Source organism: Bufo gargarizans, chromosome 6 (genome assembly GCF_014858855.1).
Source record: "Bufo gargarizans isolate SCDJY-AF-19 chromosome 6, ASM1485885v1, whole genome shotgun sequence".
Classification (NCBI taxonomy): Eukaryota; Metazoa; Chordata; class Amphibia; order Anura; family Bufonidae; genus Bufo; species Bufo gargarizans.
The window spans coordinates 137351884-137368250 of NC_058085.1; the positions used below are offsets into that span (position 1 = coordinate 137351884).

The following is a 16367-nucleotide window of genomic DNA, read 5'->3' on the forward strand; positions in this document are numbered from 1 at the left end:
ATCAGGAGATTTTGGAGCACTTCATGCTTCCATCTGCTGAAAAGCTTTATGGAGATGAAGATTAAATTTTTCAGCACGACCTGGCACCTGCTCACAGTGCCAAAACCACTGGTAAATGGTTTACTGACCATGGTATTACTGTGCTCAATTGGCCTGCCAACTCTCCTGACCTGAACCCCATAGAGAATCTGTGGGATATTGGGAAGAGAAAGTTGAGAGACGCAAGACCCAACACTCTGGATGAGCTTAAGGCCGCTATCGAAGCATCCTGGGCCTCCATAACACCTCAGCAGTGCCACAGGCTGATTGCCTCCATGCCACGCCGCATTGAAGCAGTCATTTCTGCAAAAGGATTCCCGACCAAGTATTGAGTGCATAACTGAACATAATTATTTGAAGGTTGGCTTTTTTTGTATTAAAAACACTTTTCTTTTATTGGTCGGATGAAATATGCTAATTTTTTGAGATAGGAAATTTGGGTTTTCATGAGCTGTATGCCAAAATCATCAATATTTAAACAATAAAAGGCTTGAACTACTTCAGTTGGTGTGTAATGAATCTAAAATATATGAAAGTCTAATGTTTATCAGTACATTACAGAAAATAATGAACTTTATCACAATATGCAAATTTTTTGAGAAGGACCTGTATATGCCAAGATCATTTCTCACAGACTCCTACAGGTTCTTCCATTGATAATTCATAGTGACCAGGTGGGATTTACGAAGGGAAGACAAGCCTCAGATGGCACTAGACGCATTTTAGGGATAATGCAGAAGGCAGCGAGCCTTCAGACGCCTTCTCTGCTCCTTACCCTGGATGCGGAGAAGGCGTTTGACCGAATTCATTGGGACTTTGCATTTACAGTCTTAAGTAAATTTGGATTTAGAAGCCCTATCTTAAGTGCTATCCAAGCACTATATTCCCAGCCCTCAGCCCGAGTCTTAGTAAATGGGACCCTGTCTAAGCCATTCCCAATCACTAATGGGACACGTCAGGGATGTCCTCTTTCACCCTTTTTGTTTCTGCTAGTGATGGAACCTTTTGGAGAGATGATTAGAATGTCAAGTGGCGTTAGAGGAATCTCGACTGGTCACAGACAGCATAAATTAGGTCTCTTTGCGGATGACGTGATTTTGACTCTCTCAGATCCTCTAGCGTCCCTGAGAACAGCTATGAGCATTATCCGAGCATTTGGAGAAGTCTCCTATTATAAAATAAACGAAAACAAATCTCAGATTTTAGCCATTAAGATCCCGTCATCGCTAAGGGAAGTGCTTAGAGTAGAATTCCCATTCCAATGGGCTGCATCCTCTGTGACCTACCTGGGAGTTCAGCTATGTTTCCCACTTTCAAAGCTTCTGTCAGGCAACTATGATGTCCTGCTTAAGTCCCTCCAGTCGGAACTTGACAATTACTCAAAAATAGAGCTATCATGGCTAGGTCGTATAATGATTTATAAAATGATGGTGCTTCCGAAACTTTTATATTATTTCCGCACTCTAGCGCTCCCTACCCCATACACATTGCTACAGAAATTTAAAAGGCAAATGCTCTTGTATATTTGGGGGAATGGTAGTCACAGAGTAGCTGCCTCTATCTTATATTCACATAAGGAAAATGGGGGTCTGGGAGTACCAAATCTCCAGGCATACTATGAGACAATCCTCTTTAAACAGTTAAGGCATTGGTGTAGAAGGGAGCATAGCCTGGGGTGGATTGGAATAGAAAGTGACCTTAATTCAGGCAAGTCCCTTGAAGCACTTCTTTTAACTCATGCTATTGACCCGAAACGCCCTGTGCCTCTAACCCTCCCTCTAAAGGCCTCGATCCAAATCTGGTTATCAGTACTTCAAAAAACAAAGCATATAGAGGCTAAAAAAGAGATTCCCCTACCTCTAGAAGTATTAGAATACATTATACCAGACCTGTCTACGGCAGTATGGAAGAGTAAGGGGATACGTATCCTTGAAGACTTCTATGATGGAAGTGGGATGAGATCCTTTTCCTCTCTACAAACCATTTATGATATCCCTGGAAATAAACAATTTGATTATCTCCGTATTTCCCATGCAGTGAGTAGCTTACCTTCAAGAACGGTTTCTATCCCTCTACCCCTGTATACCTTTCTCTATTTGCCAGATGGTGACCTGAAAATACCTACTAGAAGGATATATAGAAGCATTTTGGGTGATATATCTTTCACCAAAAAAACTCACATACTCAATTGGGAACGAGATCTCCGGCAGACCTATTCAAACTCAGATTGGCAGATAGCGATAAAGCATTCTCTTAGGTCTACGGCTTGCTCAAACCTTCTGGAGGGATATCATAAATTGTTGACTAGATGGTATTTTACCCCAACCAGACTAAACCAATTCTTTCCGAACGCATCCAATGAATGTTGGAGATGTGGCAGAGTCCCTGGTAATTTACTCCATATATTCTGGAGTTGTTCTACCCTTAACTCCTTCTGGCTAGACATAGAAAAACTCCTCCTTTCAGTGACAACGTTAAAAGTCAAGTTATCACCAGAATTAACTTTACTCTCCTTAGGAATAGATAGGTTCCCTCATTCTTACCGAAAGATGATATGCCATATATTATTGTCTGCTAAACTCCTGCTAGCTAGAAATTGGAAATCTACCCTAATCCCATCCATAGAGAATGTCACTGACATGATTTCTACACATTGTGTTTATGAAAGGCTCATTGCTTACCGTAAAAACAATTTGACCTCTTTCACGCTGCACTGGGGACCCTGGCTAACATTGTTTCCATTACCACAATCTGACATACATTGATGTATAAACGACGGTTATGCACCTGTCATTAGTGATCTCGAGATCTGTTACATATATCTGTTCTTGTTACGTTGTTTACATGACTAACTATGGAACTTTGTATTTTTGTACTATTTGTAACTACCTTGTTACTTTTCAAGAATATACTACAAAATACAATAAACATCTAATGTTTAAAAAAAAATAAAAAAAAAAAAATATCAATTTCCGCTAACTTGTGCCAAAAAAAAAAACTTCTATGAACTCGCCATGCCCCTCACAGAATACCTTGGGGTGTCTTCTTTCCAAAATGGGGTCACATGTGGGGTATTTATACTGCCCTGGCATTTTAGGGGCCCTAAAGCGTGAGAAGAAGTCTGGGATCCAAATGTCTAAAAATGCCCTCCTAAAAGGAATTTAGGCCCCTTTGCGCATCTAGGCTGCAAAAAAGTGTCACACATGTGGTATCGCCGTACTCAGGAGAAGTAGGGCTATGTGTTTTGGGAAAAATCTCTCTATAATGACAACTTTGTATAAAAAAAATTGGAAAAGTTGACTTTTAGAGAGATATTTCTCTCACCCAGCATGGGTATATGTAAAAATACACCCAAAAACACATTGCCCTACTTCTTCCGAGTACGGCGATACCACATGTGTGACACTTTTTTGCAGCCTAGGTGTCAAAGGGGCCCACATTCTAAAGCACCTTTAGGATTTCACAGGGCATTTTTAGGGCCCCTAAAATGCCAGGGCAGTATAACTAACCCACAAGTGACCCCATTTTGGAAAGAAGACACCCCAAGGTATTTCGTGATGGGCATAGTGAGTTCATGGAAGTTTTTATTTTTTGTCACAAGTTAGTGGAATATAAGACTTTGTAAGGAAAAAAATAAAATAAAATCATCATATTCCGCTAACTTGTGACAAAAAATAAAAAGTTCTATGAACTCACTATGCCCATCAGCGAATACCTTAGGGTGTCTACTTTCCGAAATGGGGTCATTTGTGGGGGTTTTCTACTGTCTGGGCATTGTAGAACCTCAGGAAACATGACAGGTGCTCAGAAAGTCAGAGCTGCTTCAAAAAGTGGAAATTCACATTTTTGTACCATAGTTTGTAAACGCTATAACTTTTACCCAAACCATTTTTTTTTTTTTACCCAAACATTTTTTTTAAATCAAAGACATGTAGAAGAATAAATTTAGAGAAAAAATTATACAGAAATGTATTTAAAAAAAAATAATAATTTACAACTGAAAGTGAAAAATTTAATTTTTTAAAATCCTATCCAATACTGCAGATTTCACACTGGCCATTAAAAGGGTTGTCTTATCTCAGACAATGGGGGCATATACGCTGGCTCGGCTATTTCCGTCCAGCCCATAGAAGTGAATGGGAGCGGTGGCCGGTCATGTGCGCTGCTCTCCTATTCACTTCTATGGGGAGAGCTCTTGGTGGTGGCTGGACCGGAGTCCTCCAGCCACCACTTTGCCCGCTCCGTTCCCGATATAGGTGCTGGTCCCAGCGGTGGGCCACGCACATATAAGACAATGGGGCATATCCTAGCGATATGCCCCCATTGTCTGTGATGAGACAACCCTTTTAAGCCTAATATGTTGAGACCTCTTGTTCTTTATACATAATTTTTGAGCAGTCATCTCATTATCTCACAGATATCTACCATTAACAATAATGCTTGAAAGAAAGTGTTTATAGCAAAGTTCGTTCCTGATAATCGGCCCAACAACTGGGCATTGTAAATCCATCTTTAGTGATGGCCACAGCTCACCTCCTCCACCTCCTGCACATGTCACAGAGCATGTCTAGAAAACTCTCCCATAAAAGTCAGTGAGGTCCTCTTTGGTCTATTATGTCTATGGCCCGTGTGGCTGCTGTAATGCAGATAATCGTTAACAACCATTCATCAGAACGCTCGTTAGCGATGATCTGCAGGTGTAAAGGTGCCGCTCATTCATCGGGTAATAAGATCATTTGTGTGGTCACCTATCATTGTTTGCTGGCAGCAGATTGCGCCATCTAAACAGCACTTAGCAAACAATGATTATGTATGGGGACAAGCGATGGCATACTGTGGAGGAGATCGCTGTATGGAAATGCAGTGGTCTCCTTCCCTGATGAACACTTCCTTCCCAACAATCGTCTGCTCAATACAGCAGTGTAATGAGGCCTTAAGGCAAGATGACTGCCCCACAATCATGTTCAGGAAATAGACAAATAAAAATATAAAGAAAATAAAAAAGATTAGAAAAAAAAATATGTGTCACAATCTGGTATTAATCGGCAGGGAAAATTAAAAATGACACATTTCCTTTAAGAAATCCTTTGAATGAATGTTTTACCCAAGTCTAATGTGAATGAAGTTTACCATTACCTTTCTCATTCAGCTCAAATTTCTGTATTATGTCCTGCGCCCTCTCCATAGTCGCTTCTTCTCCTTGGTGCTGTAGGAATTCCTGTAGCTCCTCTGCAGAAAGTACTCTGTCCTCCCCAGAGTAATGGCGAAATATCTCCTTTAACTCCGGCCGCTGCATGAGCTGAGTGCAGAACTCTTCTATCTCACAGTCCTCCAGGGTGTCTGAGTTGGAACGATCACATTTCTACATACAGAAGGAAACAGGGCAAAGTTAAAGGGGTAAAAGGCTTGTCCAGAAATTTTAATTAATACCAAGGGATTGCCATAGACGTTATAGGGAAATTTTCCAGTGGGCCGATGCTCCTTATGGCCGGCTAGTAGAAGATTTTGGGGATGTATTTTGTGCTGCTGGTGGCAGTATTTTATGATGGACTGTGGTATTTGGCTCTGTTGGGGTGGTATAATGTGCCACAATGTGGTATTGCTGGCCCCATCTACTTGTGTTGGCCCTGCTTTTCATCAATTTGGACCCGACTACAAAATGGGGCCACTTTTAGAATTTTTCTAGTGCCGTTTTAAGTTCCCAGTCTGCCCCTGATTAATAATGTATATATACACATATCTACAGTGCAAAAGTTTAAGGCAGGTGTGGAATAAATGCTGCAAAGGAAGAATGCTTTCAAAAATCGCGTTAATAGTATAGTTATAGTTATCAATTGACAAAATGCAAAGTGAAGGAATAAGAGAGAAATCTAAATCTAATCAATATTCGGTGTGACCACTCTTTGCCTTTAAACCAGCATCAGTTCTTCTAGGTAGACTTGCACACAATTTCTGAAGGAACTTTGCAGGGTGGTTGTTCCAAACATCTTGGTGAACTAACCACAAATCTTCTGCGGATGTCAGCTTGCTCACATCCTTTTCTCTCTTCATTTAATCCCAGACAGTCTCGATGATGTTGAGATTAGTTCTCTGTGGGTCCATCACTTCCAGGACTCCTTGTTCTTCTTCCTTAGGCCTCTTTCACACAAGTGTGTCCGGATGCGTTGCAGCAAACCCGCGCCAGTAGGTACGCAATTGCAGTCAGTTTTGACTGCAATTGCGTTCCGTTGTTCAGTTTTTATAGCGCGGGTGCAATGCAGAAGTTCACAGAAGTTCAGGTTTGGGTTCAAGGTTGTGTAGATTGTATTATTTCCCCTTATAACATGGTTATAAGGGAAAATAATAGCATTCTGAATACAGAATGCATAGTACAATAGGGCTGGAGGGGTTAAAAAATTAAAAAAATAAAAATAAATTTAACTCTCCTTAATCCACTTGTTCGCGCAGTCGGCATCTCTTCTGTCTTCTTCTTTGAGGAACAGGACCTTTGATGATGTCACTACGCTCATCACATGGTCCGTCACATGATCCATCACTATGGTAATAGATAATGTGACGAACCATGTGATGAGCGTAGTGACGTCATCAAAGGTCCTATTCCTCAAAGAAGACAGAAGAGATGCCGGCTGCACGGACAAGTGGATTAAGGTGAGTTAATTATTATTTTTTTAACCCCTCCAGCCCTATTGTACTATGCATTCTGTATTCAGAATGCTATTATTTTCCCTTATAACCATGTTATAAGGGAAAATAATACAGATCGGGTCCCCATCCCGATAGTCTCCTAGCAACTGTGCGTGAAAATCGCACCGCATCCGCACTTGCTTGCTGCAGATTACATTTGGAGCTAGTCAGACACCTCCCTGATGGTATTTCATGAAGGATAATTATCTGCTTGTATTTCTCAGCATTGAGGGCACTATTAATCCTGACCAAATCCCCAACTCCATTTGCTGAAATGGAGTCCCAAACTTGCACGGGACACCTACCATGCTTCACTGTTGTCTGCATACACTCATTATTGTACTACTCTCCAGGCCTCTGGGCGAATATACAGCCTTTTGCTACTGCTACATACTTCAAATGTTGACTCATCAGTCCAGAGCACCTACTTCGACTTTTTGTTTTTTTGCACCCCAGTTCCTATGTTTTTGTGCATAGTTGAGTCGCTTAGCTATGTTTCCATGTCGATGGAATGGCTTTTTGATAGCAATTCTTCCATGAAGACCACTTCTGGTCAAACCTGTGTCCCTCTGGTTTCTGCCAGTTCTGAGTTAATGGCTCTGCTGGACATCTTCTGATTCTGAAGGGAAGTAAGAATGATGTGTCTTTCCTTGCTGCACTAAATTTTCAGTAAATGGAGGAGAAAAGGGTCCTTTTACATGGTCTGATGCTGGTCCATAATGGTTGATACTTGTTTAAATAACCTTCACATGGCATGATAGAAACAGCATGGGGGACAAACAATTGTTACTACTGGGCATTTACAGTGCATGTGGAGATATGCAGCCATACTGCAAGCATTTTTATCTTTGTATAAAACATTCTATTATCTGACAAATGAGCGGTGGAGTGTCTAGATGGGCCAATGGATGGATCAGTTAAACAAATGTTTGTTACCGATTAGGTGCCCATGTAAAAGGCCCTTCAGGATGAACTGTAGACAACCAACATTTTTACATACAAATTATAATAACATACAAATTACAATAACTTACAAACTATAATCATACTTACCTACATTGCAGCTGGTAAATTTTGGGCACTTCAGCCCCACCCAAAGGAACACCCAAACCCAGTGGGATAACAATAACGATAATAAGCAATACATTTCTATAGGTCAATATACTGATACAAACTCATTACCAGTATTTGCTCTAAAATATAAAATGAGGATAGTTACAATCACAGAGCTCTCAAGTACTACCAGCCTAAAAAAAAAAAATCACAGATACAGCTTTTTTCCAACACTGGAAAAAAAGTCCCCAATTTTCACAGACGGTCCAGGAATATTTGGATGGTTCACAGCTCTGACTTCCATACAGTAATACTATATAGATAATATGACTGCTTTTATGGTCACTCTATAGATGTGCATGTGTCAACAAAGTTACAGCAGTGGGTGTGGAATCACTGTGCCAACTAACGGTTTTGAATTAGGGCTAAACCTAAGGGCGTTACCTTGGCAGTTTCCTGGTATTCATCCTTTAACCCCTATGCAGGCATCTGGACTTCACAACATGGAAAGAACCAGGCCGCTACCTTTTGGACTAGTATCCATGTGGTTGGCTGCTGACCCATGGCAGTCAAGAGAAACCGGTGAGTAGCACCAAAGGGGTAGGTAAACATGTAGTCTGTAATAGGCCAGAGTTTATGCGAATATGTGAAACAAAACTGAGGTCAGGGCAGGTAACAGAGTCAGTACGGTAAATCAGGTACTGTAAGGCCCCTTTCACACGGGCGAGTATTCCGCACGGGTGCAATGCGCGAGTTGGAAGCATTGCACCCGCACTGAATCCTGACCCGTTTATTTCTATGGGGCTGTGCACACGAGCGGTGATTTTCACGCATCACTTGTGCGTTGCGTGAAAATCGCAGCATGCTCCTCTTTGGGCATTTTTCACGTAATGCAGGCCCCATAGAAATTAATGGGACTGCGTGAAAGCACGGTTGCTAGGTGACGATCGGGATGGGGACCCGATCATTATTATTTTCCCTTATAACATGGTTATAAGGGAAAATAATAGCATTCTGAATGCAGAATGCATAGTACAATAGGGCTGGAGGGGTTAAAAAATAAATAAATATGTAAAAATAAATATGTAAAAATAATTTAACTCACCTTAATTCACTTGCTCACGCAGCCCGGCATCTCTTCTGTCTTCTTTGCTGTGTGCAGGAAAAGGACCTGTGGTGACGTCACTCCGGTCATCACATGATCCATCACCATGGTCAAAGATCATGTGACGACCAGAGTGACGTCACCACAGGTTCTTTTCCTGCACACAGCAAGAAAGAAGACAGAAGAGAAGCCGGGCCCAGTGGGATAACAATAACGATAATAAGCAATACATTTCTATAGGTCAATATACTGATACAAACTCATTACCAGTATTTGCTCTAAAATATAAAATGAGGATAGTTACAATCACAGAGCTCTCAAGTACTTTCAAGTGGATTAAGGTGAGTTAAATATATATATTTTTTTAACCTCTCCAACCCTATTGTACTATGCATTCTGTAGTCAGAATGCTATTATCTTCTTTTATAACCATGTTATAAGAGAAAATAATACAATCTACAGAACACCAATCCCAAGCCTGAACTTCTGTGAAGAAGTTTGGGTTTGGGTACCAAACATGCCGATTTTTCTCACGCACGTGCAAAACGCATTACAATGTTTTGCACTCGTACGGAAAAATCGTGCATGTTCCCGCAATGCACCCGCACCTTTTCCCGCAACGCCCGTGTAAAAGAGGCCTAACCCTTTTCTTACATCCTCTCTTCTTTGGTCTAGATTGTTGCAAGAATTCTTTCAGCAAAATAGGGGTGCTTTTTAGTCGGCTCTCAAGATAAGGTAGGACTTATAGTCAGTAACAGACCGAGGTCAGCGCATGCACAATTTGTGAAAATAGAATCAATGTTAGGGCTGGCAGCAAAGGTTCAGTATGGTAACTCAGGCACAGGTCTGGTCAGAAAGCGGAGGATCAGAGTTAGGAAAAAGGCAGAAGTCAGTACAAGGGCAGGCAAACTGTAACAACACCTTTGCAAGGAACTAGCAAGCTAGGTACCTTATTGTTTAGGCACCTTCCTACTGGGGAAAGTGCCATATATCTGTACAGGTTGCCAAACATTGACTGGTGAAGAGTCGGACACACACTCACTGGCACTTTAAAAGCAGGGGAGGCGTGCACGTGTGCCCTATGGATGCAAGGGACAGGCTGACTGACAGGCAGGCAGCAGCCTGCATGAGGAAGCAGAATGAACCTGGCAGCTGGGCCCAGACTGGTGAAGGCAGCGAGAGACTGCTCCAGCCTGCTGGGTATATTTGACAGGGAAGGGAAGTAGCTCCATCCCCATAACTGGGGATGAATTGGCGCAACAAAAAAAAACAAGTCATTACAGTTCCCATACCGCCCACCATTCCCAAACTCCGGAAAGCAAATCTGTCTAGTTATGTAGACATGTATTCTTGCCCCTGCATTGCGGCATAACTAGGCAGGACTTGTGTTTCTGGTTTACTGGGGATTTTTCAATTCTGCTTTGGAGGAAATACACTCTGTTTTCTGTATACATGGAATGTTTTATGTATTATTTACAGAATGTTGGTCTATCATATTACAGAGAATCTGTCACCAGGGAATTTACCATTGAGGCACAATGTCTTGTAGGGCTATCAGTGATCTGTTGCTTTAGGCCTCTTGCACACAACCGTATGGCTTTTTCAGTATTTTGCGGTCCGCAAAAAACTGTTTGCAAATAATACGGATGACGTCCGTGTGCATTCCGTTTTTTGCAGAAAGGAACAGCTGGCCCCTGATAGAACAGTACAATAATAAGACATGTTCTATCTTTGAATGGAACGGAAAAACGGAAATACGGAAACGGAATGCATACGGAGTATATTCAGGTTTTTTTTGTGGACCCATTGAAATGAATGGTTACGTATACAGAACGCAAAAAGCGGAAAGTACACGGAAAAAATTTTTTTGTGAGCAAGAGGCCTTAGGGCTCATGCACACGACCGTTGTTGTTTTGCGGTCCGTTTTCCATGGATCCGTTGTTCCGTATCTGAGGTTTTTTTTCTCTGATTTAAGTCCTCTTCTGTTCCGTTATTCCACAAAACATATTCGTATGGTTTCCGTATGCGATCCGTTTTTTGCGGATCGGAAACGGAAACAGTAACTTATTAATGTTCTAGTGGGTTGGGATGGCTCACCCTCCAATTGACAAGGAATTGGTGCTCCCCCTAAAAAAGATAACCCCAATGGCGGGCCAAAGCTACTCCTACTTCCTATGCCCGTCCCCCTCTCTCCATCTTGCCTGGCCCTTTCAATCAAGAAGATGGAGAGGCTGGCAGCGGAAGCTTGGGACAATCCTTGGTGCTCTTAAACGGGTTGTTCGAGCTAAATAAAAATCTTGGACAAGCCCTACAATCGCATAAAATAAAAAAATCATAATATACTCACCTCTTTCTTCACTCTTCCAGTCCTCCTGCACGTGCATGTCTACAAAATGCCACAGGGACGTGACGGTATACGGCACAGTCTTCAGTGTCTGTGAAACAAACAATGACATGAAGGTGTATGGCATGACACTGCTGCAGCCAATCATTGTGACTGAATACAGCAGTCACGTGCTGCATAATAGCAAGTCACCACTAGCAAGTCAAAGAAGCAGCAGCAGAAGGACCAGACCAGTGCCACAGAGAATGGTGCAGAAAAAAGGGCGGGTATAGCGCCATTTGTTATTTTAAGCAACTGTAGGGCTTGTCCAAGATTTTTAGTTAGACAACTCCTTTTAACTGCTCATTTCCAACGGATTGTATGTAAAAAGGTATCTCTACATTCAGCTGAGCTAGCCCTACAAGGCATTGTGCCTGGTTTCACAATGAATTTCCTGGTGACACACTCCCTTTCATATGCCATCCTTTTCCAAATATACAGATTAACAAAATTAGAACTGGGCAGTATGAAATGATTCCACTCGTAGGTCTTTGAGGAGTTAATATAAAAAGTAGAGTGTCGGTTATGCTTGGGACACACACTGTTGGCAGGGATTCACAGAGCAAGTGGGTGTGTGCCACTTGGGCACTGCACATGTAGCCAGCATCCACAGACAGCTTCTCTGCAAACCTCTACTCAGGGGCCACATAATAACGGATGGTCCTAGAGGGTAGTATTTCATGAGATGCCAGCAACACTGAGCTAGATATATATTTTTCTCCCAAGGTAAGGGTACAAGTATTATGGGACGGGTCCTTCCATTCAATTGTATAGGAAGGAGCCGTCCTATAGAAGTAAATGGGACGGTGGTGTTGTAATTACACCTGCTCACCACTACAGTTGTGACGATGAGTAGGTAAATAATGAAAAGAAGGCAGCACTTGCACGGAGCGTGGCCTTCTCTTCAAGCAGCTGATTGACGGGGGTGCCGGGTGTCGGACCCCTGCCGATCTGATACTGATGACCTAACTTGAGGAAAAACTTTCAAAGTTGTGGCAGACTTTCAAAGTACTCAGTAAGTCAGTGATCACCAACCTGAGGCTCCCTGGCTGTCGCAAAGCGACAACTCCAAAGATGCCTTGACAGCCTTTAGATGCCTTCTAAAATGCATACCAAAAAAAAAAAATGTTGATTACAACCCTTTCCACAACGTTAATCCAAGGTTCAGGGGTGGACTGGGAATTTAAAGTGACCCTGGAAAAAACATAAAAGTGGCCCCAAGTTGTAGGCTAGCCCAAATTTACAGAAGGCGGGGTAACACAAATAGGCAGGAAGAACAGAAGTAGGCGGGACAGCAATACCATAGTGCATAACAAAATACCACCCCAGCAGAACCAAATACCATAGTGCAGCATAAAAAACTGCCCTATTACCATACTGAGGACGGTGATATAGTTGAATTTAGGAGAGTACCTGTGGCTGCTGGCCAGGGAGAAAAGTACTTGATGCTCCTACATTAATTAATGCTGAGAGCATCAGACCGTTACGTACCTGGCAAGTGACTGTGAGGAAAGCTTAGGTGGCCCTGTGGGCATCAGCTCACTAGGAAATTTCCCTTTAGGGTATATAGCCAATCTGCACATGTCCAGGCTGCTCTAGTCAGGTATATACATATAAGTGTAATAGTGTCACCTTGAAGAGAGCGAAGGCGTACATGTCATTCATATCAATGTTTATCATCCTCAGCATGGCCTTCACTTCTTGGAAACTCATCTTTTCATCCCCATCTCTGTCTGCCTGATGCAGATAATCCCGGATCCAAATGCACCTCAGTCAAGGAAGATAATACAGAGAATACAATGGACATAACTGTGTAAAACATACCTGTGTGACTCCATCAAGAACTACACTCCGGTACTGGAAATTACAGTCCAGAATTTCAAGTAGTCATATATGAGAAATCTGCTCACAATTACATAATTATAGTTACATAGTTAATACGGTTGAAAAAAGACATAAGTCCATCAAGTTCAACCAAGGCATAGGTGGGGACGCGAATCCCAGAAGGAATTGAGACTCAGATTTCTACACGTTTTCATAAGCATTAATATCATTTACTTTTAAGAATTCATCTAAACCCTTTTTAAAACTGTCCACTGTTCCTGTTCTGTACACAGAAAAGATTGGCATGGACACTGGTTTAGACACTGGATAATGGGAGTTATCATGCAGATGACAGGGGTGAGAGGACCCATAGGATCCATACAGGTTCAACAGACAGGGATGTCATAGATGAGAACCAGTAGAATAAAATTCAACAGGGAAGAGGGAGCCATAAACCAAATAGAGGTAACATAGAAGGGTAACATAGAAGGGTACCATGAATAAGACTTGAAAAAACAAGGATAGTAGAAATTAAAAAGGGAAGCCACTGACAAAGCTTGACTTGAGTAGCCAACACTCGATCTTGAAGAGTTGGAAGCCATTACTCTATGCAGTTACTAAATACCTGGTGGCAATGGTGGTGATGCCCTTGGCAAACCACATCATGGCTACCCAGTTTTTGAATAAGGATATTGAACTAGCTTTTCCCTCTGGCTCATTGCCACCACTCTCTTCATGAGTTTGCGCAGGCCTTGCACCCAGCTCTGGGCTTCTTGTTCAGTAGATGCAGCCAGGTCCAAGTTTTTTCTCCTTCCCATGAATGAAATACTGAAGCAGCAGTTCTCTGGGAATCGACGGCCATTTCTCCGAAGCCCCTCTGATTGCCGTCCTTCACGTACAGACTCAATGTGTAAAACAGAGACTGTGGCACAAAACACAGAGAGGGATGGGGATGGAGAAACAGACTAAAATTAAATCAAAAGTATGAACTGGACGAATGCAACAAATGTAAAGAGGTTCAAGGATGTCTGAGATACATAGTTACTTCTGGTTATAGGTAAGCAATATACATATAGTTCAATACACTAGCAAATTGTACTCTAATTTCAGAATTCCCAACTCTCATTAATTATATAATTTAAAATACAAAATGTGGCAATATATAGGCCAACAATTTTGTGACTCCCCCATAGTGTGATCTTACGAGTTCTATCTGTTTAAGGTCAACGACCAACTGGCCAAATCACGAAACCCATTGTACAATTTGTGTGTAGTTTCAAAAAATTACCCCATAATGCCTAGGTCATACAGAGCACACAGTACCCTGGACACTAGTCCTCCTTGCTGGTGCTTGTCTAGACCATCGCATCACCCATTCCAGAGCATAAGGACCTTATTCACACTTTCCTCCACATTCCCTTCCTACATTTTGTAGGAGGAGAGGATGTCAGGATACTCTGGCTATTTTTATTTGCTTGTGTGCAGGCTCCGATGGTCCCGATAGCAGAGGCATAATTTTTCTCTATGACAATAATAATTGTCACTGTCGGAGCCCTTTTGTCACTAGACTGCAACAGTTGATGCCATTGTATTGGTTGCCCGGTATTTAAGTGAATTACCACATTTGATTATCACAATGTTTTTAAGTCCAAAACCCAGTGCTGATTAATTTGTTAATAAACCATTATAGCGAAGTGAGCTTTTTTCAGTGATATAGGGCTCCAAATCCCCTGCACAGACTATGATTTAACTGTTTTAACAGAAAACATTCTGGCTGCCTTTTGTCATCACTAGGGGGAGCAGGAAGTATGCAATAATATCCTAAGCTCATTCTACTGAGGAGCAAGCATTTTAAATAATTGTGGTAGAATATGCCAGTGAGTCAGGACTGGTACTCACAGATCTGTTTGGAACGTGCCTTTTTTGCTTTACTTTCATACCAGATGGTCATCCCATCAGATTCAAGCCTATACAGTCTTTGTTGACGCCATCCTGGCTTAATCTTCCAGAGCTGAGTACCCACAAGCATGGTTCTTACATCTTCGTCATCGGAGAGAGCTGGGGAACACAATGCAGAATATGACACATGGCATAAAATCCATCACCAATATATAGCAATCCAACAATATTTGTAAGTCATCATACAATCATTAGCATTATGTTTGGTTTATTTCCTTTCTACTTTTGCAATGTGCTATTTGCCTACAGACCTCTTGTGCAATTGGTAGACATAAAATGTCTGACCTTATAATGTACATCTGCACATGTGTAAGGATGTGGGGCAAGGGACCTTAAATGTATTACTCTATATATATGTATTGCTATGTTGTAAACTGTATAATTACTGCAACATTTCACTTTGGTCAGTAGATGGCAGCAAAGGATAAGATGAAAAAGTCTACATAGAAGCTGTCTATCAGAGGAATACTAATAACCTATTTAGTTTCCAAAGTTGGAAAATAGCTAATTTATGGGCTGTTTTGGACCCTTACAAGTGTGATAGCAAACAGAATATGCAGGTTTGACAGTGCACTTAGAAAATGACAAATTGCATCACACTCTCCCTGTGTAAGGGGAGGAAGTTCTTCTAGAAGCAGGAAGTGATCAGACAGACACTGTGCTTGGTGATGCTGGAAACCACAAGGGATCATCTCTGCTGAATCTGGAGGGGAATGGACCGGCTCACGGTGGAGACTGGCGACAGCACGGCGACAGCATGAAGGTGAGGTTTGCAGGACGAATTCAGCAGTGTCGTGTCTGTAGGATCCAGTTCTGGAGTGGACCAGGAAATAAGAAAAAGCCCCAAGAACCTGCTCAAGGAACTGCAAGTGCGGCTTTGCCGCATCACATTGCACCACACTGTTGAAGTGGCATTTAGACATACAATAACGCTCCAAGTACATTTACATTGCGGTGTACGGGCTGCAAGCTAATGCATAGCCCTAAGGGACTCATACGCTGACACCTTCTTATCTCACTGGCTGCTCATAGGGTGTTATATGCTGGGAGCTGGAGTAAGGATTAAAGTTACAAGAGACAGACATCATTTCCCTGTGGATTACAAATAGTATTGCGCAATACTTAGGGGGCACCCCAACTAGGAACTCGTCCAGGCACATACAAGTGCAGCTAGGCTGCTTAATGGACTTTGGGGAAAACATCACATTTACTGGTTTATTGTTAGACAGTGTTACATTTACTGTTGGCTTATTCTCTGTGTACCAATCTGTTTTATATATTCTCAGCTTCTTTTTCACTACATTGTTCAGTAAACTCAAC

At 41.9% G+C, this 16367-nt stretch overlaps 1 protein-coding gene across 1 annotated transcript in view; it reads right to left on the minus strand.

The window, feature by feature from the left end:
- PLCD3 (phospholipase C delta 3) overlaps window positions 1–16367 on the minus strand; it is an 85038-nt gene that overhangs the window by 46165 nt on the left and 22506 nt on the right. The window contains exons 2-5 of the mRNA XM_044298825.1: window positions 14988–15146; window positions 13782–14010; window positions 12897–13026; window positions 5176–5401 (exon numbers count right to left, since the gene is read on the minus strand). Of these exons, the coding sequence (XP_044154760.1) occupies window positions 5176–5401; window positions 12897–13026; window positions 13782–14010; window positions 14988–15146 (744 nt within the window). The remainder of the gene's footprint in view (window positions 1–5175; window positions 5402–12896; window positions 13027–13781; window positions 14011–14987; window positions 15147–16367) is intronic.